We start from the raw sequence: 27620 nt of genomic DNA on the forward strand, positions 1-27620 counted from the left end.
TGGTGAGTGTGTGTTTCTGTGTCAAGTCATCAGACTGCCACCTGCGGACCGACAGTCCCTCGCTGCATCAGCAAGCTCCCACGTCTCCGTTTGGACCTAGCTACAGTCCCACACCCGGCCAGAACTACTACCCCAGCCTCTCCGCGCCACACACAGGCCCATCTCAGGACCACCTTCCTTCCTCCTTCACCGCTCACACCCCCACAACCTCATCCCAAACCAAGCTGACGGCCGACTCCGAGGGCAGCCACGGTTACAGCAGCAGCCTAAAAGTAGGCCGTTCGAACAGCGACGTCCCCGCAGCGTCTCTTACGGCTGCAGGATGGGCTCATGGACAGACTAAGGCTGACATGAGCACCACGGCCGCTAGAGGAAATCAGCAAACTATCAAGTCAGGAACGTCTGGGCAGGCCGGTTCCAGGCTGCTGACAACCGGACCAACAAACTACTCCCAGCGAGGAACAAGCCTCACACAGTTCCAGAACTCTCCGCTACAGGGCCCGGGAGTACGGACACAGTCTGGAACCTTCTAGGAGCAAACCTACATGAAGCTGCGTTCAAGGACGGCTGCTTTGGCTCGGACAAGTGTACAAACCTAAGAGGAACAAGAACTTATTTACGGAGTTCTCCTGTTTTTGTTGTTTTTCTTTGTTGTTTTCCCCCCAAACCGACAACAAAGCCAATCATCACATTCTGCACATTTTGGACACATCACAGAATCGGTGAAGAATTTGAACAAAACCAATCACATGTACCTTGAAATTGCCCCCTGTCTTTCCTTTGTGCTGGATTTTACAAACAGACCATAAAGTGTCCAAAGTCCAAACAAACACAAACAAGCTGAAGAATGGCTTGAGGGGCGCAAACAATTGTTTTATTTCCTTTTTTCCTCCCATTGAATTTGGCAGCAGACGTGCTGCTGTCGTGTTGGTGCGGGGGAAAAAGGAGAATCGTGCACAGATGGGGTCATTCCGTGTTACTCGGCAAACATAGGCATCTTCCAAGACCTTTTTTCCACTTTTGCCACTGCTTGGTGGTGACGTTGAACTGCTTGACTGGAGACGTTACTCTTGTACTTGAGCCATACAGCTCGAATGATTCATGGTGCTGCAATCTTTTCTTTTTCTCCCCCAATAAATTTCAAATCCCAACTATTCTCCTCACACATGACTTCACTCATCTTCGCTAAATCTCACATGGAACTCGCATGAGAATCCTCTTTCATACTGATGATAGGCAGACATCAAATACCACTCTGTTATCTTACTCTTCACTGCAACAACTGAAATGTGGGAGATTTCAAATGGTGATAGACACACTGTCATGGTGTGAAAAAGTGATTGCCCCCTTCCTGGTTTCTTTTTAGATCCAGATCATCAAACAAATGTAAATCTTAGTCAATGACAACATTACACAGTTTTTGAATGACCTTTTTTTACTTGAGAGAAACCTACATGGCCTTATATGAAAAAGTGATTTCCCCCTAAAGCTAATAACTGGCTGGGGGCTACCCCTTAGCAGCAACAACTGCAATCAAGCGTTTGTGATAACTTGCAATCAGTCTCCTACAGCGCTGTGGAGGAAATTTTGGCCCGCTCGTCTTTGCAGAATTGTTGTCATTCAGCCACATTGGAGGCTTTTCCAGCATGAAGCGTCGTTTTAAGGTCTTGCCACAGCATCTCAAAAGATTCCAGGTCAGGACTTTGACTAGGCCAATCCAAAGTCTTCATTTTGTTTTTCTTCAGCCATTCAGAGGTGGACTTGCTGGTGTGTTTTGGATGATTGTCCTGCAGCAGAACCCAAGTTGGTTTCAGCTTGACGTCACCAACAGTAATTGTTCTTCAGGATTTTTTGGTGGAAACATACATTTCTGCTGTCTCTTTATTGCAGCAAAAACAGCCCCAGACCATCATACTACCACCACCATCTTTTACTGTTGGTATGATGTTTGTTGTTTAAAATGAGGCATTGTACGGAGACACACACCTATCCAAAATGTTTCCATCTTTTCACGATTTGTGGATAACGACTCACACTGTGGGTCACTGAAGTCCCAAAGGGCCATGTGGGCTTGGAGCGGTTTTTCCCCCTTTAGTAATAAGTTTCATTCAAAAACAGCATTTTGTGTTCAGTTGTGTTGTCATTGGCTCAAATTTAAATGTATGTGATGATATGAAACTTTTAAGTGTGACAAACATGCAAAATAAATAAATGAGGAAGGGGGAGAACACTTTTTCATACCACTCTGTGTACATATACATACTTGTATATAATACAGTATGTATTGAAATATGTATATATACACACATACATAGAGGCTTTACACACACCATATGTGTGTGTGTGTGTGTGTGTGTGTGTGTGTGTGTATATATATGTACGTTTATATATGTGTGTATTTCACTACAGCATACACACACATATGCATACATACGCACACATACACTAGGGATGCTCCGATCAGGATTTAATGATACTGATTTTGAGATAATCATCATAATCATACTGATTCCATAGATTGAGTGCTATTGGCCAGGGGTGCCACATTGGGGGAAAGTCAGGACAATTGCCAGGTCCCCTGACTGTCCGGTGGGGGGGACCATAAATTGGTTATTAATATAAATAAAATACAAAGTGGACCGCCCAATGTGATTTTATTATTTTCCATGAGACCCAGACTTCCTGGATGCAACCCTACTATGGCCGATATGATAAGGGGAACCATAAAAATCACCATTTTGACTTCACTGCTGACACAGAGGATGCAACGCCTTATTTAAGGAGAGTTTGGGTGTGAGAGTACATAGTTGGATGGCGTTCTGGCAGGGCCTTCAGGTATCATGCAGCGGGTCTCCAAGTGCGAGAGCATCCTGCCAAACCCGGTGTCTTCCTCCACTCATCTCGTCCGATGAATTTTGTTATTTTAGGGGATCATTTGCTTTAGACGTGGGTGAGCGTTCAGCGTTTTGGCTACATTAGCTGTCGTTTGACTTGATTGTCATCACATTGTGAGCCTCAAAAACTCACCATACTCGGTTCTTCAAATGCTGTATTAAAAGAAAGTTTTAATATGCTATCCTGGTAAGGTTTTGTTATGTAAGGTGCAAAATTTGTATCGCTCACAAATCGACAGGTAAGTTCTACACGGCAGACATGTTTGTTTTGGTTTTGTGAAGTGAAGCGGGAGTGAGATGCTGGCTTCAAGCGTCACATTGCAATAGTATGAGCCACAGGTTTGGATGAAATTTGATGACTTTGATTGAATGGAGCATCCCTAATATACACATGTATGCATACATCCATTCCCCAATTTTTTCGCTCCATTAAAATACATTTGATGATGTTAGATAATTGTTTGTATTTTGCTACTTTTCTGACCAATCTTTGCATTCCGTGGTGACACCAGGAGGGGGTGTTTGTGTCAGTGTTTAGAAGAAAATACATGTATTGGGGGGAAAAACAAACATAACAATGCTGCTACCGTATGTTCTCCTGTGAGAACAAGCTTCCCTTGCTGTATTTTCATGTTTCCTTTGAAAACTCATTAAACCCCCTTGCCCCCCCCCCCCCCCCCCCTCCCCAAATGAACTTTGGAAGATACGCTTGTCCCGACCACCACGGTGGAATGTCAAATTCAACTGGTGGACTCTTCCTGCCCTCCGTCAAGAGAGACTCTGGTTGTTTGGAGGAGGCACCGACACACACCAGGGTACTCTGGTTCAGTGAATGTTTTGACAAGTTGTGACCCAAAATGAATCAGCACCTTACAACTTCAAAGACACAGTAGGACAACGTGTATGAACGTGTGTGTACTTGTATAGAAAGAAATGTGATATAGACTTTTATGGAGAAAATATAGTACACTGAATTTATGGCATGATTCTTGTTTTGAGGGTCTGTGTGAGCGCTTTTGCCAGATGGATGAACATGAATCATTGGCTTTGTTCTGGACTTCCCATCAAAAACCACAGACTGTGTTACTTTTTGTTAGTTTTTTTGTTTTGGTACAATTATTCTGTTTTATTTTTACACAGATCATTGTAGTAATTGCCCTCTCCCCCCTAAAAGATTTAAGAAACAAGAGATGTAATGCATTTTGATAATAAAATAATCATGATGGTATTGTATTTTGAAAACGAGCATTGTGTTGTCTCTGAGTGTCTTTTCGTGACCAAATGTTTGGTTGCTAAAGGTGAAAGGTTAAGTCACAAACCCCTGTATGCCATTGGGTAATATTCCAGTCAACTATTTTCATGCAGTTCTTGCAGTACTTTGTACAGTTTCCCTGATGTCCATACATAGAGTATAATCAATGAGTAATAATAGTGTAAATCATTTGTAAAATAAAATTATGTAATTGTAGAAACTCCAAATTTAATTTATAGAATTATATACAAATATATTAAAATTTTTGAATTTTAAAAATATACTGTATGTATGTAAATACTGTATTCAGAAAAGAGAAACAAGAATGGAAATTTTTTTTTAAAAAAAAAACAGTATAAAATTATATATTTTTTCAAATAATTGTTTAATATATGCATTTTTGCCTACAAACATAATATATATATTTAGTATTTTTATTCATTATTAATATATAATAATACAACGTTAAATGTAATATATTTGTATTTATACTATACATTACGTTTTTGTACGTAAATGTTTATTATATTTTTATTTGTTTTTATAATTTTGTTAAATTTATTTTTTATAATTGTAATTATTTTGTATGTATATTGTGTATATATATATAATATACATATATAATATACATACATACATTAAAGGTGGACATTACTGTAAATGTGTTAACTTTACACCTTGCGTAAATTATATATAACACGTGTACAGTGTGTAGTGTTTTGATTTGTAATTATTTCAAAAATTAATTTTTCATGTACTAATTTAATTTGACTTTTTGCATAATCTATGTGTATTATACAGTATATGTATTTAGACTTTAGGGACACTCCAATAGGAAATGGTGGTCACGTGGTTGCACCAACTTCCTGTTTACCAAATTAAACGGATTGTGGTTGCAACATCGGTGCCTTTTTCCCCCCCAACCACATCACGACAGGCAGATTTTTGTACCCCGTGCACGGTTGACATTTGTTATTTATGACATATTTATCGTGTAGTGTGTGTCGCTTCCATTCGTATGTGATCATATGTTACGAATGAGACATGAGGTCTTGACATTGAGGAGACGTTAGCAGGCCGTGGAGGATCCTCGGTGTTTCCTGACTCCAGCGGACCGGCGAGCAGTTACATTGCGTCGGATCTCTGCTGCCTCGTCACCGTCCAACTCAAGGTAAAACACTTGTGTACTTCCGACCGGTTGTGGTCTCAAGGCATTCGGAGTGCTTCAAATGAGTGGAATAACTAACACGGGCTAGTCGCTACGATAAAGAAGTAACCAGGGTGTACGTTTTGCAGGCGGCTGGCCGTGCGGGCTGGATCTCTGCTGGTTCGGACAGGGGGACACCACCGTTGCCCTGAATCCAGGAAGACCTTTCGGCTCCGGCCCCCTCAAGAGGGCAGCCAGGAAGGGATGGCCTGGTCGGTCTTCCCGCCCCAGCGGACAAGGTGCTGCGGTGTTTGAAGGAGGTCGAGTCCGGATAGAGTCCACCCCAGCGGTTCGAGGCACCATGATGGCCGCTTGCCCTTCCGCGGTCGGCGGCTTGAAAGACGCTGGGCTGTCGGCCAGGAAGAGTGAGGAAATAGCGGATTTGATAGACTTGTTTTCCAAGGCCCAGTACCGTGCAAAGGAAGTAACTCCTCGGGTGAGTGTATTGTGTTATTTAGGATCTGTGCTCATTTTTTGTCGCGATGTGCTTTACCAGACGTACTTCTACGTCAACTTGAACTGCACAGTAGATTTCTGCAATTCTGACTAAAATAACGTCTTTGTTGGGCTTCTATTTGATTTATCATACACTTAGATATATCATGCACTCAAGTAATTTAATTCCATCGTTGCTTTTCTGCAGCCTTGAGTGACTATGTGGGTTTAATGTACATGTTCACTACCGAGCATTGGCGTCAAGCCAACAATGGAAGTCACTATGAAACTTTTCTGGCAGGAAGTAAATGTCAACAATCTGAATCAAAGCACACATTCAAGAGAAGCTATGGAGGTTTGCATCTAATTGCACTATAATGTAGGAATCTAACCCAGAAGAATCCATGGACGGGTACTGTAAAGTCAAATGATGGTAGAATCAGCACATGGGACACGTGTTTGTGATGTATTTTCTAGAATACTACTAACTGATGTGAAAGACTTCTGATGTTACATCAGGGGTGTCCAAACTTTTCCACGCAGGGAAAAATGAAATGATGCATATTTTGTGAGCAATATGCTAAGAAGTTATTTATTTGGAGAAAAACAGCTTTGTGACATTGGTTAAAATGTCTATAATTAGGGTCAACTTTAGTCTTTACTCTTTTATCCCCACCATGTTGGGTTGTTCTATCATTTTCCAAATATTTCAACATTTCAATTTGTTAAAAGTGGGCGGCACGGCGGTCGAGTGGTTAGCGCGCAGACCTCACAGCTAGGAGACCAGGGTTCAATTCCACCCTCGGCCATCTGTGTGTGGAGTTTGCATGTTCTCCCCGTGCATGCGGGGGTTTTCTCCAGGTACTCCGGTTTCCTCCCACATTCCAAAAACATGCTAGGTTAATTGGCGACTCCAAATTGTCCATAGGTATGAATGTGAGTGTGAATGGTTGTTTGTCTATATGTGCCCTGTGATTGGCTGGCGACCAGTCCAGGTTGTACCCCACCTCTCGCCCAAAGACAGCTGGGATAGGCTCCAGCACCCCCGCGACCCTTGTGAGGAAGACAATGAATGAATGAATGAATTTGTTAAGTGTCTTAATCACATTTTTCTTATTGTGACAAATACATCAAATCAGGCTTTATCGTCTTTACAGATGGAGGCTGTAGAAAACCGCTGTCTGGAGTTATTTGCCAAAGATTACAAGTACAGCGTCATCCAGAACGCCAATGGAGAAGTATGCGGCCATTACCCCCGACAGATCGTCTTCTTGGAGTACGAATGCACAGACGTGGATCGAGACAGGTACCACCACTTCATCTACGTAATGCCATCACGCTCATCTATGTAACTAGGTCATCCAGTTATCGTTTACCCCTTGTTTGTTTGTATTCCGCTCGCATGCTTCACACCTGAATGCACTGCAGAGTGCAAAGGTCACATCAGCATGATAATGGCTGATCTTTATGCCTGCGTTTAGAAGAGATAGCAGGCTAGATGGTAGTGTTGTGTTTGCATCATTCATATTGGCTGCTCATCATGCCCAGGCTCAGATTTCTTTCATTTCTGTAAAACAGACGTGTGAGCATCGCCGATGTATTTGTTTGCTGTGGCAAGACAGATTTATTAGAAAGGCAAATGGACTGTCAGCTCCGGGTGCTCGTCGATAAGAGAAAAATGTGCTTTCATGTCAGTCTCTTCTAGATTTGTCGCTGTGTGTCTTGTTACTGATCCTTCCTGTAGTGTCTTCTTGTCTGGCTGACCAGGTGGGTTATAATGTGTTCATGACTGATGCCAAACAGGTAATGCCGATTGTATTTCTGACAGTCAATTTGTGGGCGGTATGTTGAAACACTGAGATCATTGCCTTGTCTTGGATTTAATGAAGGAGGACATGAGGGTAGAGAGAGAGACAGATGCAAAAGACAGGGTTGGATGGAGGAGATTGATTTGCTGTGGCGACCCCTCAAGGGAAAAGCCCAAAGAGAAAGAATGATGTGAGCAGCCCCGGGTAGCGCTATGGATGTCTGGAGAACAAAACAGTGTCAAAGTTGCCACAGAACACCCCTAAGTCATGTTGTATTTACATGTTACTATGTAGTATTATAAACACTAGGCTGCCATAGCGACAAGCATTCAAAGCATTAAACATGTTTCACAGCTATATTTCTTGACGGTGGGGATGGGACAGAGGGTTGGGGGGAGGACCGACAGCAAACAATAGAAAAGGCTTCAAAGAGCCCTTTACACAAGGGGACCTATTATGCTAATTTTCTGCCTTTAGTATTGAGTAGTGGACTCCTATAGAGCAGCTACACACGATAACCCACATGTAAAGCTTTCTAGATGTTCCAGAACCAGCACCTATTCCAGCTGTATTTCCTTGGCTTTCCAAAACAGCTTTAACTTATTCCACGTACGGGCACGCCCACTCCGCTGTGATTGGTCACATTCCCAAGTGCTCCAGACTACTTCCAGACTACTGCCGAACCCCCCTTTCTAATTTTGTGGGTATAGGAGTTGATGATAAATGAATAAACCCCTTGGAGAGCTATTTGAAAAGCTGTTGGAGACCCCTGACTTAACACATGCTAGTAACATAGTAACGTAGGTCCATGTTTAGACAATCTTGGCACAACTTCGGTCGTGAAAATGTGGTCATTACACGTTTTTTGCAGGATTACCCGTGTTTAAAAAAAAAAACGATTGTCGTGTAAAAGGCTATTGGCAACTCCAGACATCAGTGAGCGTGTAATTTGCATGCATGCAGGTAAGACGCTCCCTGTATGCACACGCTATAATGCTACACAGACAGACGCTGACTTACACAAAATAAACAGTTGGGATACTGTCAAAGTGACCAAGTAACGTTGGCAAGGCATCGGACTTCAACAGTTTGGCAGTTCACAAAACAGTCGCATATTTTTTTCTCGCTAGTCGGGATTCTGCAACTCCAACCACTTCTGCCTCTTTAGGCAAGTTAGCCTTCCCTCAAACCTAAATAAATATTTCCTGGACGCCATTGCTAACACGGTGAACAGCAGAGCGGGGGGAGGCTTGTACCCGGGAACGCCCATTTAAGGAAGTGATCCTTTTCATCCATCGTTTATATGCATTTATATGCAAAACTATAAAAGCGTGTTTTACGTTAACATTTGGTAGTCAACCACTGATGACATCATAGATGGGCGACGTGACTTTCGGTTCTGGTTGCCATTTGGTTCGCTAACAAGGAAGTACGTAGTCTGATACAAAAAATAATAGTAAGAATTAAGAATACAGATGCAAACCGAGGATCGTGGCATGAACATTCACCAAAAAACACGCTAACCAGTGTATACACTAACTGAGCTTCAACTGTATTATTATTCAATTCAATTTGTCCATAGTTTCTGTGAGACTGTGTGTGTGTGTGTGCATGCACACGCCAGATGTGTGAATGTGCCATGAGCGAGTGACATGCATGAACTTTTCAGACCGAACGACAAATCTCATTGAGTTAAATTCATAATTTTGAATAATAGTGGTATTTTTTTCTTCAATCTCTGCTCTTGGTGGATTATGCTAGCCGGTGTTCCTGAACGCACTGCACTTTTTCACCTTCTGCACAGAGTTTGCGTAAACAGAAGGACATGTGAAAAATTCCCCCCATGTATTCCACGTGCTTAGAATGACTAAGTCCACATGTCAAACTGTTTCGTCTTTTCAGGTTTGAGAGCACAGTGCATATCAGCAAACTGCAGGATTTGGTGAACCGGAGTAAACTGGCTCGCTGCAGAGGGAGGTTCGTCTGTCCAGTCATTCTCTACAACGGCAAGGTACTTGCTGCACTCCTGCAGGAAACACACATACACTTATGATTCCTCGAATAGGACATCCTCTCCTTTTTAACAACAACTTAGTGTTTGGATTTATTTTTGTGTAGATTTAACTTCATGACATATTTGCAAATAACCCGTGTTTTACTTATGCTCAACTTATTTTCTGCTTGGTTAAATTATAACCATAACACACAAACATCTGAAATTTCAGTGAAACACTACATTTCCCACAATCCAATGCCTACCCTGGCAACTGGCTTTGCAAAGCATTGGAATATTTTGGTAATTAGGGCATACAAAACCCGTTTACGACCTTCTTAATATGGGTTTTTAGCATTATTACAGCCTTCCAGGCATGAAATTGTACCCCTACACTGCTATTGCCCAATATAGTAAACATGTCACATTTATTTGGGACGTCTGCAGGTTTGAATGATTTCACAACAGGCACAATAATAGGACTCTAAAGGTGACTATAGGGGTGTTATATATCACTTAAAAACCTTATTTAGAAGTTAGCAAAGGTTGTTTTCTATGCTATAAGTACAAAAATATTCCATTTGTAAATAAGAAATCCTACGTTGCGGCAATTAAATTATAAAATGATTCAATTATAAATGAGGATGACTGTATTAGGTTTTCAATTGTGTTTTTCCGCAACATGTTTTGGACTGTTCAAGAAGTGTTGGACATTGCTTGAGAACACACAGGGATGTTAAATGGTGTTCAGCAGCACGTTTTCCAATATGTTTCATGGTGTTCCGCCTTTTCTCCGTCACTGCAGCACATTTGTCGCTCATCCACTCTGGCAGGCTGGGGGGAGCTCTATGGACGCACGGGCTATAACTACATTTTCTCTGGTACAGCACACACACACACACATACCTAAATATGGACTTCAATGGGGAAGTTGTTTCCAACTTTTTTTTCCATGTGTTGCTTCTTTGTCACATGTGCTCTCTTGACACATCAACACAGACAGAAAATGTTGCTTCAAAATTTGTAGCAATTGCTTTGTAAAGTGCAAGTCCAGTTTCAAACGAAGCCACGTTTTATTTGGGGATCAAATACATATTTCCCTCAATAAAACGCAAATGGATTTATAACCTTGTAACCTTTTAAACGGTGCATTGTTCCTATCTTGGTAAAGTTCCAACATCAAATACTTGTGCATGTGTATTAGGAGGAAGTGATGATACATGGGCGGAGTCAGAGGAGTTTCCTCAGGATGACAGCGCAGTCAGGTAAACAAAATATACAGTGTATTTTTAAAGTATATGTATACAGTACAATAAAACACAGCCGTGTAATAAATGTAGAAATGTATCCAACAGTACTCATGGCTTGTCACACTGACGTACATTCCCAATGTGTGTCCTCTTCAGGAACGGCGACTCCCAGCTCTTTGACAAGGTCCGCGGTCATGACATCAAGCTCCTGCGTTACCTGTCAGTTGGCTACATCTGTGACCTCATGGTGGAGAACAAGAAGGTTAAGTTTGGCCTAAAGTAAGAAAGCATGTGGAATAGTGACTTGTAGTGTACATTTCATACAGTCCGATACGAGCATTTCTCATCTCTCAAAATGTCAAAACTCCCTTTGCCAGATTTGTCTCCAGTTTCTTTCTTGAAAAATTCTCTAGAGGAGTCTGATTACTTGCTTAAATATGTCTCCAAGTTGGCAACAACAATTCCTCCTGCTACATCTTCTTATTCTCCGGTAGACCAGATGTGTTGTAACGTGTTTCAGAGCGAGAGCAAACAGGAAGTAACCCACCAAGTATGGCTCGGCAACCTTTAGCATCAAAAGAGCCATTCAGGCCCATTTCCACCAAATTAAAACTCACTTGGAGCCACAAAACAACTAAATTGACCTAACATATATTTAGTACTTTCCTTAAACGTATCCTTCGTGTCACGTTCTTCCTGTTCCTCCTGGTCGCTCCTGTTGCCACTTAGCAATTGGCCATGTTTGTTACTTTTTTCCCCAAGCCATCTTCATCGATTTTGCATCAGTGTTTGCAATAAAAGTTCCAGTACCATTCTCTGACTCACCAGAAAGCAGACTACACAGAACTTTGAAGGACATCACAAGAAAACATTAACCTGCTGGAGTCACAGTAGAACTGAAAGACCAGCCACTGGTTGTAAAACCCTGGCTCTGTCTGTGGCGGTACAAATGTATATTAAAGTGGAAAAGGTACAACAATGCTGTTGTAAACTGCATGATACTACAAAAAAGTCACTTTCAGAGTCAAAGAAAAAAAAACAGAGAAATGTGGTTGGGAAAGATCATATAATATGAGAATAAAGTCAATATTTTGGGATAAAGTCGAATATCAATATGATATTCTAATATTAGTCTAATTGGTTTCTAATGTTCGGTGTTCGAGTGGTCAGTGCGCAGGCCTCACAGCTAGGAGACCCGAGTTCGATTCCGCCCTCGTGTGGAGTTTGCATGTTCTCCCCGTGAATGCGTGGGTTTTCTCCGGGTACTCTGGTTTCCTCCCACATTCCAAAAACATGCTAGGTTAATTGGCGACTCCAAATTGTCCATAGGTATGAATGTGAGTGTGAATGGTTGTTTGTCTATATGTGCCCTGTGATTGGTGGCCATTGGCTGGCCACCAATCCACAGAGTACCCTGCCTCTCGCCCGAAGGCAGCGAGGATAAGCAGTAGAAAATGAATGAATAGTTACTAATGTTATGAGTAACAAAGTAGTTTTTTAATGTGAAGTGTATTGTAAGAAGCAAAAGTTCATGTTAATGATACACTTTGTCACATTAAACATGTTAGCCTGTCGACAAAAAGTTGGATTTCCCCCACATTCCCTATTTTTCATTATGCCGACCTTATTGGTACATTGAACATTTACGGGTTACTTTGACCTGTTTTGAAGACGTGATTGTTTCTCACCTTCTTCATCATTTATTTGCATCCATTTTGGCTTGTTTTGCATGTGATCAATAAGCGTTTCCACGTAATATTTCTCTCCTTTCCTGTTGCCACAGTGTGACATCCTCGGAGAAGGCAGACAAAGCCCAACGCTATGCAGACTTCACGTTGCTCTCTGTGCCTTACCCAGGTAAAAGGAAGCAGCAAACACACAGGAGCCATTTTTTCTGGAAAAAAGGCCAAATAAGTCAAGTGGCATCAAAGTAAAGGGGGGATTTTAAGAGCTACTGTATCCTATATATGTTTGTACCTTACATCCTGTATCTACGCCCCTATGGATTAGGGATGCCAATAGTTTGTTTTGTTTTATTGTTGATTGTTGTTCATAACCAGGTGTTAATTTTTCATCCAGGGTGTGAGTTTTTTAAGGACTACAAAGACAGAGACTACACAGCTGAGGGACTGGTGTTCAACTGGAATCAGGTTGCGTCCATACTTGGAATCTTCTCTCTTAATAGTAGAAATGGAATTCTGACCAATCCTGACATTCTTTCTCCCTTGCCAGGACTATGTGGATGCTCCTTTGACAATCCCGCCATGCTTTACCAAGAACCTAAATATCGACTGGGCTCAGTACCAGGTGACCTCTTCTCTTCTACGAGCAAGCTCAGCATTCGTTAGAAGTGACTACTCATGTAACCCCAAACATACAATCCCAATTCTTCAGTGACGTTTGTTTTCAACCATCAATGGAGCAAAAAATGTGGGATGTAGACTGTGAATTGTTGTTGCTGCCAGTTGCTTATTTTTTACTGCTTGTGTGTCTGTAGTCATGGGATCTGGTGGAACAGACGCAAAACTACCTGAAGCTGCTGCTGCATATCATCAACAGTGATGGTAGGAAGTTGCTTTTTTTTGTAGTCGGGTATTTGTGCATTATTTTGGTGTTTGGTGGGTTACGACAGGAAAAATAAGTACAGTTGTCCCTCAGTCCATTGCGGTTTGAACATTGCTCCCTCTATCGCTTCTTTTTTTTTCAAAAATTAATCAATGTTTGCTATTTTTTGATTAATCAATGATTGCTGAAATGAAATGTTCTAAATAAGTTAAAATCCAAATATAGTTAAAGGCATTACAGAGACATCATCGAACTGTTGGCCAGTAAGTGTCACTAGTAACACACACCAGACTTGATCGCCAACCCCTGGCTTTATTATTTCATAATTACGTACATATCTCAGGCACAGGCACAAAAAGTAATAATAATAACAATGATAGTCATCATAATAATAACATGGGCCACTGTTGTGGATGTACTCAAGCTAAAACTAAACTATGAATCCCTGACATGACTTCCTGTCCACACGTCCAGAAGCATAAGTCTTATTTCTGTCCTCAATGGCTTATTTTCACTGATTTAATATATTGGGTAATATGAGTGTAAACTATAGTGGTGCTATTTCACTCATCGTGGTCGGGTCTGAAGTCCATCATTTTTATGGGAGGTTGATTTTAACCGTTAAATCCAATGTAAAAAGTCATGGATATGAAACACAAATGTCAGAAACTTTGTGTTATGCTGCCGTCTTAGACAGAAAACTCTATGAGGTTTACCTGGTTAAAGGATAAATAACACATACAGTGGAACCTCAGTTAGGGTCTGCCCCATGTTTTTTTTTTCCTCAAAATTCATACCACAATTGTGCCTCTGGTTGTGTGCATTCTCTGGTTAACGTACAATATGGAGCGCATCTTGTCGTGTTATTGATACTGCATACGTCCACCTGTATTCTTATTATACGGTATATATTTAAAATGGCAAACAAGCCAAAAGTTACGTCACCCGTCTATGATCAAAATATCAACACAAAATACCTTTTTATAGATCTAATTATTTTTTACATGAATAAAACAATTGTAAATGCTTAGGAATGACAAATGAAAGAGCTAATTGAACATTTAAAGGGGACCTACTATGCTTTTTGCACTTTTCTGACTTTTCTAAATGTAGTTAGAATGTTGTATTCTCATGTTAAACCATGCCAAAGTTTCAGATAATGATGTTTGAGCATTTGGAGTTGAGCCCTGAAAGAAGTTTGCGATGTCACAGAGGGGCGGACTTCCTTATATGGTTCATAGTTAGGAAGCGCTTTGGGCATGTGACCAATTACAGCGGAGTGGGCATGCCCAGACGTGGCAGTGAGTGGAATAAATGAAAACAGACCATTTTGACAGGAAGCACTAATCCAAGGAAATACAGCTGGAATAGGTACAGATTCTTTAAGATGTAGAAAGCTTTCTGTGCGGGTTATTTCGTGGAGCTGCTCTATAGGACATCACAACTCAATACAAAGGGTGGGAAAATGAGTGTAATAGGTCCCCTTTAAGGTTGCTTTTTGTGTCACTGAAGACTACTGTTGCCAAAGACACAATGTGGTAGCGAGACACCACCTTCCCTTTTTGGTAGGACTCATTTCTCCAGTTAAATAGTTTCTCATATTCTATTTTTTTGGCTCCATTTTAGAGAAACACTATTAAATTCAGGAAACAAAATCAAAATAAGAAGTGTCATTGAGGACAATCATGTCTTTGATGATGGTAAAAGTAACCTTAAATGTTAATTTATTTCTTTTATTCATCGTTTATAGTCATTTATATGCATTAGAATTTTCTGCATGTATAACTAAAATTCTAAACCTATAAAAAAATGTTATGTTAACATGCTTTCTGGAACAGATGAATTGAATGTACTTTGACCAGCGAGGGCCGCATTCTGTAAAATCAAATGGTTTGGGGTCCACCTTGATATTGTCTCAGCTTTTGTGTTAGAGGTAACAATGTATATTACTTTTTTATCTTTTTTTTGGTGGCCTAAATGTACATAACATTTTTTAAATGTGTTTCTGTTGGGCCTGCCCTTCACCTGGTGGTTGGGGAACGCCGCCCTATGGAATTCATAATGACAAAAAATTGTAATACAAATAAATTATTAGATGTAAACATACATTGGGATTCACCGTGCAAGTAATATATATTGTTTTGTTTTCCAGATGAAAATGGCCTTCTTGTACACTGCATATCAGGCTGGGACCGAACACCTCTGTTTGTTTCTCTCCTCAGGCTGTCGCTTTGGGCCGTAAGTTGATCATTTACTAATTCCACTCTCACTCACGTGCTTTCATACTTTCAGTCTAACCTTTCCTTTTTCCCTCATTATTTTCATAAACGCAATTGCGGGGTTTCAACCACATGACCGAGAGGCAGCCAGTATGTTTGTACAATATTGTGGAGACTAAAGCCAATCATGGTGACTATAATTGAAAGTATTTGCTCCATGGCGTGATGCACGAACACATAAACTCCTATGTAAAATAAACAATTTTATCTTCAGCATCAGACATTATGAAAATATTTATGCTTCTAACACGGGGTACATTCTGAGATTCTAAACATACACTTAAACAAGAATACAGCTGCAAAAAATGAAAAAAACAGCAGTAATTTTATCAGAACTATTAAAAATAAAAACATATTCTTAAATGACTTGTATTACTATGGGAAAATCACATGATAATAATATCATGATACTTTACTACATGTAGTGGTGAGTACACATCTTTGCTTTCATTTTGGAGGGTTTTTTCCCCCATGTGGAAAGAAACCAAAGCAGGCTGAGAAACAGTAGTTTTTTCGAAAGCCATCACCTGACTGGGAAAGGGTACAATAGGTGTAGGAAGATTTTGCCAATCCTGGAACTCCTGCTGCCCTTTGAAAAAGCCACTGGTGATCTCCTTGCACATTTTACTGACTGTTGTCCATGCATGAAAATGTCATCTTCACAGGACGGTGCTGTGCACGCCAACCTGGAGCCGGCCCAGATCCTATATCTGACCATTGCTTACGACTGGTTCCTCTTTGGGTAAGAAATATTAATGCATCACATCATCACTTTCAGGACCATGTAGACATTATTTCATGTCTAGAAGGCTCTAATGTTAAAAAGAAGTTTGAAAATAGTCAATTGAACAAGCTCACTTCCACTTCCTGTTTCATGCATTAGCAAGCTAATAGGATGGTAACAAGGATCTTTTATGATTTAAAAAAATATATATTATCAACATGGTTGGTCTCCTGCAGTGTATTAATAAGACACATGCTAATATATACGCAAACCGAGGCATAATTGTACCATACATTTTCAATGTTAACCACAAAACAAACCAACTGAGGTTCCACTGTATGATATCAATCAAATTGTATTGCAATTTATCAACTAAAGTATTAATAACACAATAAGATGTGCATAGTATTGTGCGCTGACTGGAAAATTGACGTAAAATGGAATTTATAAAATAATTCTTTTTTTTTTGCATGTCTGTCCCACTTAAATGTTTTAGATCGTTAAACAAATTTAAATATTAGTCAATGAACATGACTGAACACAAAATGTTGTTTTAAAATCAAACTATCTTATTATTAAGAGAGGAAATAATTTCAAACTACATGGCCCTGCGTGAAAAAGTGATTCTCCCGCCCCTAATTGTCAGCATGGAACAGTGGTGACCCTTTCCAGGAGGGGCCGGCCAACCACAATGATGCTGAGAAGGCAGCAACGACTCATCTTAAGAGGTCACAAAAGACCCCACAACAACATCCAAAAAGCCTCAGACCTCACTTTCATCAGTTAAAGTCAGTGTTGGGCACTGGGCAAAAACAGTCTGCATGGCGGAACAAAAAAACAACATTAATGCTCATCTCGGTGTTGCTAGAAAACATCTTGATGATCCCCAAGTCCCTTGGGAAGATACATTAGTCTAAATATGGTGGTGGTAGTATGATGGTCTGGGGCTGCTTCAGGATTTGGAAGACTTGCTGTGATAAATTGAACCCTGAATTCTGCTGTCTACCCAAAAATCCTGAAGGAGAATGCCTGGGAATCTATTCCTGAAAAACAAAAGAAGACTTTGGAGTGGCCTAGTCAAAGTCCTGACCTGAATCCTATTGAGATGCTGTGGCAAGACCTTAAAATGACGCTTCATACTGGAAAACCCTCCAATGGGGCTGAATGACAACAATTCAGCAAAGATGAGTGGGCCAAAATTCCTCCACAGCGCTGTAGGAGACTCATTGCAAGTTATCACAAACGCTTGATTGCAGTTGTGGCCCAACCAATTCTTAGGTTTAGGTAGGAATCACGTTTTTCCGCACAAGGCCATGTAGCTTTGGATTTGTTTTTTCCCTTAATAATAACAAGTTTCATTTAAAAACTGCATTTTTTGTTCAGTTGTGTCAACTTCCTTGTTGTGTTTCGCTTCCTCCTAGAGATGTTTTCAACTTTGTTTCTTTTTGCAGTCACATGCTGCCAGATCGACTCTCCAAGGGGGAGGAGGTACACTTGCTTTTTTTTTTATTCTGTGCAATGCACCTGATGAGTGAATTGAATAAAATGTGTCTTACAGTACACTATAGTAATAAATATTTCACATAGTAATAAAGAATAGTGAATAAACACTGGGAATATTTAATACACTTTTTACATTCTGTCATTCTGCATAAAACTATGGCCTGATTATTTATCACATACTACAGTATTAATTGGCCCTGTACCCTAGAAACCGCCCATGAATGATACGGGAAAAGGCCGAAATGATACTGTGTCAAAGCCCAGGGCAGTGATACTGATAAAATATAGAGTTTAACCATGTCCAGTAACAGCTGACACGAATATGAGGAAAATGTTGGGAGTTCATGGAATGGCATTGGATGGACTATGTGCTTTTTTTGTTAAGAGGCTCAAATCAGGTCTACAGTGTCACTGGGTGTGCAAGTTTCATAGTTTGGACAGTCTTAACTGAGCAAACTACCTGTCTGTTACGGTGGAACCTCTGTTATACTATTGGTATTCATTGTCCAGCTAGCGTACAATACGGCATGCCTCTCGTCATGTTATTAATACACTACGTGAGCCCACCTAAGTTAATATATGCTATCCAAGCGTTGATAGCATCCTATTAGCTAGCGAAACAAACATGGCAACCGGAACCGGAGGTTGACTGAAAAATTTTAACATAAAACACGTTTTATATGTTTACGATTGTAGTTTTACATGTATAAGACAATTTTAAATGATGAATGAAAGGTATAAATGAACAATTTCAAGTTAGTTTTATCTTCATTGAAGACATAATTGTTGCCGAAGACCCAATGCGGCAGTGAGATCGACCACCACCATCTTCCTGTTTTCAATCACATCAAGAATCATGTCTAAAATGAAGGCAAAAGTAGCCTTAACATGTTCATTTATCTATTTCATTCATCATTTATATGGTTATATGTATTAGAGTATTTTTTTACATGTCAAACTATAATCATAAAACAATTTGTGTCAACATTTTTGGCTTTCTAGAATGCATTAAATGGATTTCCTTTGTGTCTTATGGAGGAAAGGGATTTGGTTAGAGTCAGAACTGCAAGAAATGAATCATGCTAACCAAGGTTCCACTGTATTACAAAAAGAATCTGACAAAATCAGAATCAGCAGGTCAGGCATTTTAAATGTTGGTGAGCGGCCAAAATGGTCAAACCATTTGGCACCCCCGACTTACAGTAACTCTCCAAGCCAACTCGATGAAATGAAAGTTCCTCATTTGATGTTGTTTCTATTGTTGACAAATGCTTTCTTTCTCCTTCAGATTTTCTTTTTTTGCTTCAATTTTTTGAAGCACATTGTCTCAGAGAAGTTCTCTGCTGTTAGAAAACAGAGGTTTGTTCATTTTGGTTGTTTTTTTGTCTGGTTCTTTTACTGTAATTAGGGGTGTCCAAACTTTTTTCCAGCAAGGGCCACATAATGAAAAATGACCACTGTTATGTTACTGTTATTTTGTAAAGTAACACGTAGATATGCTAAGAAAAACTGCATATCAGCTTTGTGATAGAGGGGAATGTGTTTGTATGAACTCTTTTTGTTACATTTTATGCAATATTATATTTTATACAATATTTATACAATATTTGAACTTTCTTATTCAACAAACTTTGTAAATTTGCTTCTCATAATACCATGACTTCCCCCCCCCCCACAGTATATTTATTTAAAAAATTACAAAATTGAAAAAATTATGGTTAATCTATGGTGTTAAAATGGCATTGTTTTGTGTTATGTAATGTTCATTCTTGTAAAAATTATTGTAGAATTCGACTTTTTCTGTATATTTTGACTTTTCCCCAAGTATTTCAACTGTTTTCTTGTCAATTCTTTCTACTATTCATTACTTTATTCCCAAAACATTGTAACACTTTTTTTGCAATCTTTTTTATGGTATGTTGGCTTAACAAAATGTTTTTCTTCATATATTTCAACTTTAAACGATTTAAAATTATTTTCCTCATAGTATCAAAAGTATGATGTTTTCTCAGATATTTTTTTTGCTTAATATTTTAACTGAATATTTCACTTTTTGAAGTTAGATTTAAATGTAAAGTTTTTCTTGTTAAATTATGTTATTTGCATGTTTTGCCAGCCAATAATTTGTCACCGGGCCGCAGTTTGGACTCCCCTAATGTCATGTATATGTTCACATTCATTCATGCATGCAACAAATTATGCAATCATGTTGATATTTTTGCTTTCTTGCAGAAGGAAGAACTCCCACTTGAAAGAGGGGGACTTTACGGTGGAGGACCTCTGCCAGTTAAGTAAGTCAGTGACGTGGTTGAATGTCAAAGTCAACTTTATTGTTAAATATGCTATACATTCTCGACATACAGTATACATGGAATTTCAGTCCCCTCGGAGTCCCAGTGCAGAAAGTAATAAATAATAAATTTACAACAGCAAAACTAAATTAAATAATTAACAGTGTGAGCAGTATAAGCAGATGAGGTATGAACAGTGGCGCAAATTAGCATTTTAACATTAGAATGTGGCCTATTATGAGTCAAACATATGTATATCATTAAGCAAAATGTACTTATTTTTGGCTTAAAAAAATAGCATAAAAAGCATAAAATGTACGGCGGTCGAATGGGTAGCGTGCAGACCTCACAGCTAGGAGACCAGTGTTCAATTCCACCCTCGGCCATCTCTGTGTGGAGTTTGCATGTTCTCCCCGTGCATGCGTGGGTTTTCTCCGGGTACTCCGGTTTCCTCCCACATTCCAAAAACATGCTAGGTTAATTGGTGACTCCAAATTGTCCATAGGTATGAATGTGAGTGTGAATGGTTGTTTGTCTATATGTGCCCTGTGATTGGCTGGCCACCAGTCCAGGGTGTACCCCGCCTCTCGCACAAAGACAGCTGGGATAGGCTCCAGCACCTCCTTGTGAGGAAAAGCGGTAGAAAATGAATGAATGAATGAATGAAAATGTAAAATAGAAATGTAAGGCGTTCTAGAAGACACAGGCGTGATGATATGTAATACTAACACTGGGCAATAGGTGTCAGTAATGTTACATTGACGAGACAATAACCACAGCCATAATGTGTGAGTCTATATTATGTATGGCATTAATTTTCCTAATAATATTATGAGTTGTTGGAAAAAAATGCAACTTTTTTACTTGTTAGAATAAAACCTTTTTCCTCCTAAATATTTTGACTTTATTCTTTTTTTTTGTAATTTCCTTTTGTTGCTTTGTTTTTTCTTGTAATTATGACTGTTTCCGTAATATTTAGACTTCATTCTCTTAACATTTTCTGCAAATTAATTTTCTAAAAATTCCAATTTTGTTGTTTTTCATATCACTTAGGAATATATTTTTGGTTTTCTTTCTTTAATATAGATTTAATATAAGATTGCTGGCGTCGGTCGTGTGTTTCAGAGTCAAAGGATCGTGGTAGTGTGACGAGTCTTAGCAGTGAGTTCTCCCTAATCACTGAGGAGGCGGGTGCAGCTTCCAGCTTCACCAGTGACACTGTGGACCTCTTCTCCAGCCAGCCTCCACTTCCCACTTGGTTAGTGTCACACACAGGTATCAAATGTTTGCTTCTCATTTTCACATGATGCTTTTCTTTGACTCCTTAGGAAAAAGGGCACCACTTCCTCTCCTCAGATGGTCGTATGGACCAAACCAAACCCTCTCGATGAACAAGTCCCAAACCCCCTCAGTGAGGCCAGGTCTTCCAGCTCCTCCTCCTCCAACCATTCAGAACATGCTGTAACTCGCACTGGCAGCAGCCCACTGGCCGTCCCCGGCCGGAGGTAAGTAGAACCGATCTTGGGCGTGGTTCTTCTCAAACATCAGCATCTGATGGAATCCCCCTGGTCTAAGTGAGCATAACAACAGCTTCCTCTCTCTTCCTCCGTCAGGCTAGCAGCAGACTACGCTCGCTCGGGGTCCTCTCTGTCCACAGAGTATGGGAGTTGGCAGATCGTGTCAGGTTGCGGCAGCATCCATGATCATCCTCCCTTCCAGCCGCCTCTGGCCTCCACCTCCTCCGCCTCGTCTGCTGTGGCTGCTCCCTATGACTCCCTCCTGCCTTTCAGCTTCCAGGAGGAGGGCCCCAATGGACGCATGTAAGTGTGGAAGCATGCCAGAGTGGGATACACACACAATAGGGCGGCCATATATGAACATTAGGGTGCATCAAAAAACACAATTATTGAATTTTGATATGGCTGGGTACTAAAAGTGTTCCAATATATGTAGAAACAACACATACAAAATACATGATTATTTAGGGGGTGCCACCTTACATCTGTTTTTGTGGAATAAAGTGGTGAACAGTTCAATGGTCGCCATGGAGATCTTTATGTTTTTGTTGGTGTTTATACTCCTATTACATATTAGTAGCAAATTTGTGGTTTTGTCTTTGTAATTTGAATGATTTGTACCTCTACTGTAGCTAACATTGGCTAGCTAAAGTTTGCTAATGACAGTTAGCTAATAGCTGAGCAAGCCTAACATCAACATCAACAAACCTAACATCAACAGTAATATAGAGTAGACAGTATTGCTGATGCCGCATATTTATTGAGAGTAGTACTGTAGTCCTACATAATGTGATATACACTTGTCCATTTATTATTTTAGGCACTATGCAGCACAACCCACCAGCTCTCCTAAGATGCTGCCCTCTGGTCTTTGGTCTGGGCCCCCTTTGATAACACTATAGAAAATGATGCTGTATAGAAGTTCATTGTACTCAACATTTCCAGGTCAACTTTTTGGCAATTAGACTAGAAATTGCACATTTTCAGAAATTTTACAAAAGTTTATGTGTGAGGTTGCACCCCTAAATCTCAATGGATTTCCTCAAAACTTTGCAAAATACATTTTTATGTTCATTAGAAAAAAAAATGGAATACCGGCCAAATTTATATTATGAATTTAAAATTTCCCATTCAAATTTGATGCACCCTAATGAACATGAACACTCAATTAGGAATTGTTACTGCTGCCGAGTGCCGTTCAAAAGAGTCGTTGGACTACTAAATGTTACAGCGAGTTGGAGTAACATGGGTAACATCTGTTACATATCACGGCATAATAAGAACACACCACATTTGATGCCGGTAACACTGTTGTCACTTGCGACGTAGGTGTCCCTTGCCCTCGGAGCGTCAAGCCCGTCTAGAAGCTGTACGCGAAACTTTCCTGGCAGCCTACAGCTCCACCGTCGGTCTTAAATCTGTGGTGTCCAGCCCCTCAGCCGCAATCTCAGGCCTCCTCGAGCAGTTCGCCCGTGGCGTGGGCCTTCGAAGTACCAACGCCATCGTCTGAACGCCTTGCAGTGAGATTTCCCACACCTTTTTCATCCAATGGAATCAACTGTGGACTCCCAATAAAGTGCCAAACATCCCGTCATACAGGAAGTTGTTCTGCTCTTCTTGAATCATCCTGTTGATGTGTCACTTTTCCATCCATCCAAATCCAGACTAGAACGAGGCCCAGCCTACTTTGAGGAGTTTACTTCCTGTGGGTGCAGGGGAGTACGACTATCTAGTCGCAACTTGGCGTCTAGCTCCCTTCCATTCTTCATTGGAGCTTCTTAATCACGTCTTTTCCTGGATTGGTTTATTTGTTGAGTATAATTTGGGAGGAATTGATTTTGGCTGTAACAAAAAGGGAGTCAGATCAGCTTATTGATGAGCCTACTGATCACGCTGATTGCCTTCCATTGGTCTTAATGTCATGTGACGTTAGGAATTTCGACTAATTCAGCACTTATTGGCACGCTTCATGCTGCAGTGTTTCATCCATTCACGTAATGTCATGGCAACACCTCATTGGTTTATACAGTGGGGAGATTTTGCTGGTTTTCTCACTTGCAAAGCATGTAGAGGTCTAATTTGTATCAGAAGTGCTCTTCAACTGTGAGGGACGGAATCAAAAACAAAAATCCAGAAAATCACATTGAATGATTTTTAAATAATGAATTTTCATTTAATTGTATTTTCTATGAAATAAGTATTGCATTTAATGAAATAAGTATTTGATCACCTACCAACCAGTAAAAATTGTCTCTCATAGACCTGTTGGTTAGTTTTTAAGAAGCCCTCCTGTTTTCCACCCATTACTTGTATTAACTGTAACAGTTTGAACTTGTTACGTGTATAAAAAGACGCAAACTCCAACCTCTCCATAATGGCCAAGAACAAGGACTTGTGTAAGGACATTAAGGGATGAAATTGTAGACCTGCACAAGGCAGGGATGGGCTTCAGGAAAATAAGCAAGCAACTTGGTGAGAAGCTAACCAACTGTTGGAGCAAAGTTCAAGATGACGGTCAATGTCCCTCATTCTGGGTCTCCATGCAAGATCTCACCTCGTAGGGCATCAATGATCCTGAGGAAGGTGAGGGATAGACCCAGAACTACACAGCAGGACCTGGTCAATGACCTGAAGAGAGCTGGAACCACACCATAGTCTTGAAGAAAACCATCAGTAACACATTACACCGTCATGGATTAAAATCCTACAGCGCACGCAAGATCCCGCTGGATGACCATCTGGATGATCCAGAGTAGGAATGGGAGAAGGTCATTTGGTCGGATGAGACAAAAATGTAACTTTTTGGTCTAAACTCGACTCACCGTGTTTGGGAGGAAGAAGGATGAGTACAACCTGAAGAACACCATCCCAACCATGAAACACGGAGGTGGAACCGGCATTCTTTGGGGATGCCTTTCTGTCAAGGGGACATGACGACTGCACGACTGTATTGAGGGGAGGATGGATGGGGCCATGTATCGCCAGATCTTGACCGACAACAACCTTCCTTCAGTAAGACCCCTGAAGATGTGTTGTGGATGGGTCTTCAGCACGACAATGACCCATAGCACACAGCTAAGGCAACTAAGGAGTGGCCCTGTAAGGTCCTGGAGTAGCCTAGCCAGTCTCCAGATCTGAACCCTATAGGAAATCTATGGAGGGAGCTGAAAGGCCGTATTGCCCCCAAACCTGAAAGCTCTGGAGAAGATCTGCATGGAGGAGTGGGCCAAAATCTCTGCTGCAGTGCCTGCAAACCTTGTTAAGAACTACAGAAAACTAAGGTTTCTGTACCAAATATCGAGTTCTATTCTTCTGATGTATCAAATACTTATTTCATTTCACTTATTTTGAGTGGTTAGCACGCAGACCTCACAGCTAGGAGACCAGGGTTCAATTCCACCCTCGGCCATCTCTGTGTGGAGTTTGCATGTTCTCCCCGTGCATACGTGGGTTTTCTCCGGGTACTCCGGTTTCCTCCCACATTCCAAAAACATGCTAGGTTAATTGGTGACTCCAAATTGTCCATAGGTATGAATGTGAGTGTGAATGGTTGTTTGTCTCTATGTGCCCTGTGATTGGCTGGCGACCGGTCCAAGGTGTACCCCGCCTCACGCCCAAAGACAGCTGGGATAGGCTCCAGCACCCCCCGCGACCCTCGTGAGGAAAAGCGGTAGAAAATGAATGAATGAATAAATGCAAATGTATTGTAAAAATCATACAATGTGATTTTTTGAATATTAGTTTTAGATTCCGTCCCTCACAGTTGAAGAGCACTTATGATACAAATTAGTCCTCTACATGTTTTGCAAGTGGGAAAAAATCAGCAGTGCATCAAATACTTGTTCTCCCCACTGTACATACTGTATTTACCATGGAAAAATACGACTTGATCCCCTCTTATAGTGATATGAACAATACATCACTTTTATCTTAACTATTTCAGACAGAATGTAAAAGATTTTTTTTCTTAAGTAACGAATGGTCTACTGTCTTGAGGTCAGCTCTTTGGTCTTGCCCATGGCAGTGGAGAGGTTTGAATGGAGGCGTACGGGACGTAGTGAGGGCGGAGAACGTTGTTGTTGTTTAGCTATGAGTCTATACTGAAGGAGCATCATGATGTACATTTTAGGAATCAGTGATGCATGCTGTGATATGATTATGGTTGAATTTATTTATATCAGTTACTTTACATTGAATGCTTCATGTTGCAATTGATAATTCCACGTGTCTGAAAAGGAGTCGGAAGAAGCAGATCTTATTTAATGCTATGCTAGTGTTCACTTCCTGTAATCAGCGTGCACTAATTCACTTCCGTACAATCAAAGCAGTTATGTATGATCATTATCATGATGATAATACAGTAATGTCTTGTTTATGGCGGTTAAATGGTTCCAGACCAGATGCACACGTTAGCGTTGGGAGAGTATTCCTGTTCTGTACTGTGGCTGTTGTCTCATCAATATACCATTACTACATGTCATCTTGGAATGCCTTATATTTATATCGTGCTTCATTTAGCCATTTTTATACCTGCAAATGCTTCATTTTGGCAAAAAATACATACATTTTGCTTGGACATTTTAAAAAAAACTGCATGATTCATATGTTTACAAAATTGGTGAGGGATTACTGTACTTAGGTGTGTTTTATGGACAACCGCCTTACATTCTGTCTGTTACAATGAAATAGCATAAAAACAATGTATTGTTCCTATCGTTGTAAGGGTACAACTTGGAAAAAGAGGGATCAAATACGTATTGTATGTATGTGAGTACATCTGCTGTGTAAATGGATTTTTGGCATCCAGACATTTGGTGTTTGGTGCTTCCTTGGGTCTCTGAATGGACTACGTTCAGATCCATCATGGACCGTGCATGTATCTGCTGTAGTCATATGTCAACACAGGAAGTGTTTTAGGATTGTGTGCTTTTGAGCAGGTCGTCCAGTCAGCGACGGTTCGAATACAGTTCACCGCTGAGCAAGACAAGTCGCCCACGTTACCTCCATCCCAGTGATTGCTTCCACGTGAAGTTAGCACATATTTTGGTCATTGTATTTTTATTTTATTTTTTTAATGAGCCTGTCTTTACACATTTTACACGGTCACCAGCTTTGATGGCTTTTGTAACTCAGGTTGTTTTGGTGCCTTTTTTTGTTCGTCTCCATTCGCGATTCCCAATTCCATCTCAAGTCCTGTTGCTCAGTGATTCAGGTGTGTTCATGTTCATTGTTGACTTGCAGGAGCTTTTTCTGCGTCAAGCAGTAGCGTGGTTAGCTGTGCATTAAATCTTATGGATTCAAGTGTTGATCACATTGTTGTTTCTACAGTTAACGTTAACGCTTGAGTGTCTTATGGCCAAAGGAAAGTCACTATTTGGTGAAATGCACTTCCTCTACAGATACAGATGAAGGTGCTTTTTATGTTTGTTTTTTTTTCAGCTCTACAATTTGTCCATAAAAATAACACTTTTGATGACATCACTAAGATAATTCAAGTTCTAACACTTTTAACAGACTTGGCTTCCTCTGCTTCTTAATGACCCCCAGTCACCTTTCTTAATGGCAATCAAGAGACAGATCATCCACACAGTGAAAAGCTACGGCATCTCATTTCACTCTTAGGTGAGAGTGACACCGAAGTCTGACCCCGGTAATCATTTGTGGCTCAAACCTTTTCTGTTTGTATTTTAAAAAAATATATGAAGTATCATCAAATACAGCCTGCATCTGAACGTTACCAAGGATGGGCCACACTGATAAAAAAAAACAAAACTATGACGCAAATAAAAAGTTGTTTACTATATGAAAATGAGTAAAAAAGCAAGCCTCAATTTGGTTATTCAAGAATCATTTCAGTAAGATAATTTTTTATGTAGCAGTCTGTCGTTTCCTTTAATTGATT

The 27620-nt window shown here is 40.3% G+C and overlaps 2 protein-coding genes across 7 annotated transcripts in view; both read left to right on the top strand.

Annotated features, from left to right (window-relative positions):
- The window catches only part of setd5 (SET domain containing 5), a 36819-nt gene extending 34591 nt beyond the window's left edge, over positions 1-2228 (top strand). For all 6 annotated transcript variants that reach the window (XM_058054987.1, XM_058054991.1, XM_058054988.1 and 3 more), the window contains one exon: positions 27-2228. In XM_058054987.1, coding sequence (XP_057910970.1) covers positions 27-533 — 507 coding nt within the window. In that variant the 3' untranslated portion in view covers positions 534-2228. The remainder of the gene's footprint in view (positions 1-26) is intronic.
- Positions 2229-4998: 2770 nt separating this feature from the next.
- Positions 4999-27019, top strand: mtmr14 (myotubularin related protein 14). Its single transcript, XM_058054695.1, has 20 exons — positions 4999-5317; positions 5443-5789; positions 6946-7094; positions 9499-9607; positions 10395-10470; positions 10794-10854; positions 10996-11118; positions 12623-12696; positions 12919-12989; positions 13072-13146; positions 13337-13403; positions 15557-15642; positions 16349-16425; positions 17859-17895; positions 19199-19269; positions 20143-20201; positions 21327-21459; positions 21530-21706; positions 21815-22021; positions 23048-27019. Exons 2-20 carry the CDS (start codon positions 5655-5657, stop codon positions 23226-23228), a joined length of 1968 nt encoding a protein of 655 aa, XP_057910678.1. The 5' UTR covers positions 4999-5317; positions 5443-5654; the 3' UTR covers positions 23229-27019.
- Positions 27020-27620: the final 601 nt, after the last annotated feature.

The sequence above is a fragment of the Doryrhamphus excisus genome, chromosome 18 (genome assembly GCF_030265055.1).
Source record: "Doryrhamphus excisus isolate RoL2022-K1 chromosome 18, RoL_Dexc_1.0, whole genome shotgun sequence".
NCBI lineage: Eukaryota > Metazoa > Chordata > Actinopteri > Syngnathiformes > Syngnathidae > Doryrhamphus > Doryrhamphus excisus.

Coding starts and splice junctions, on each gene's coding strand:
- mtmr14 (XM_058054695.1), top strand. CDS start 5,655: ATGATGGCCGCTTGCCCTTCCGCGGTCGGCGGCTTGAAAGACGCTGGG. Junction 11,119..12,622: donor AAGGTTAAGTTTGGCCTAAA/GTAAGAAAGCAT, acceptor CTGTTGCCACAG/TGTGACATCCTCGGAGAAGG. Junction 19,270..20,142: donor TCTGCTGTTAGAAAACAGAG/GTTTGTTCATTT, acceptor GCTTTCTTGCAG/AAGGAAGAACTCCCACTTGA.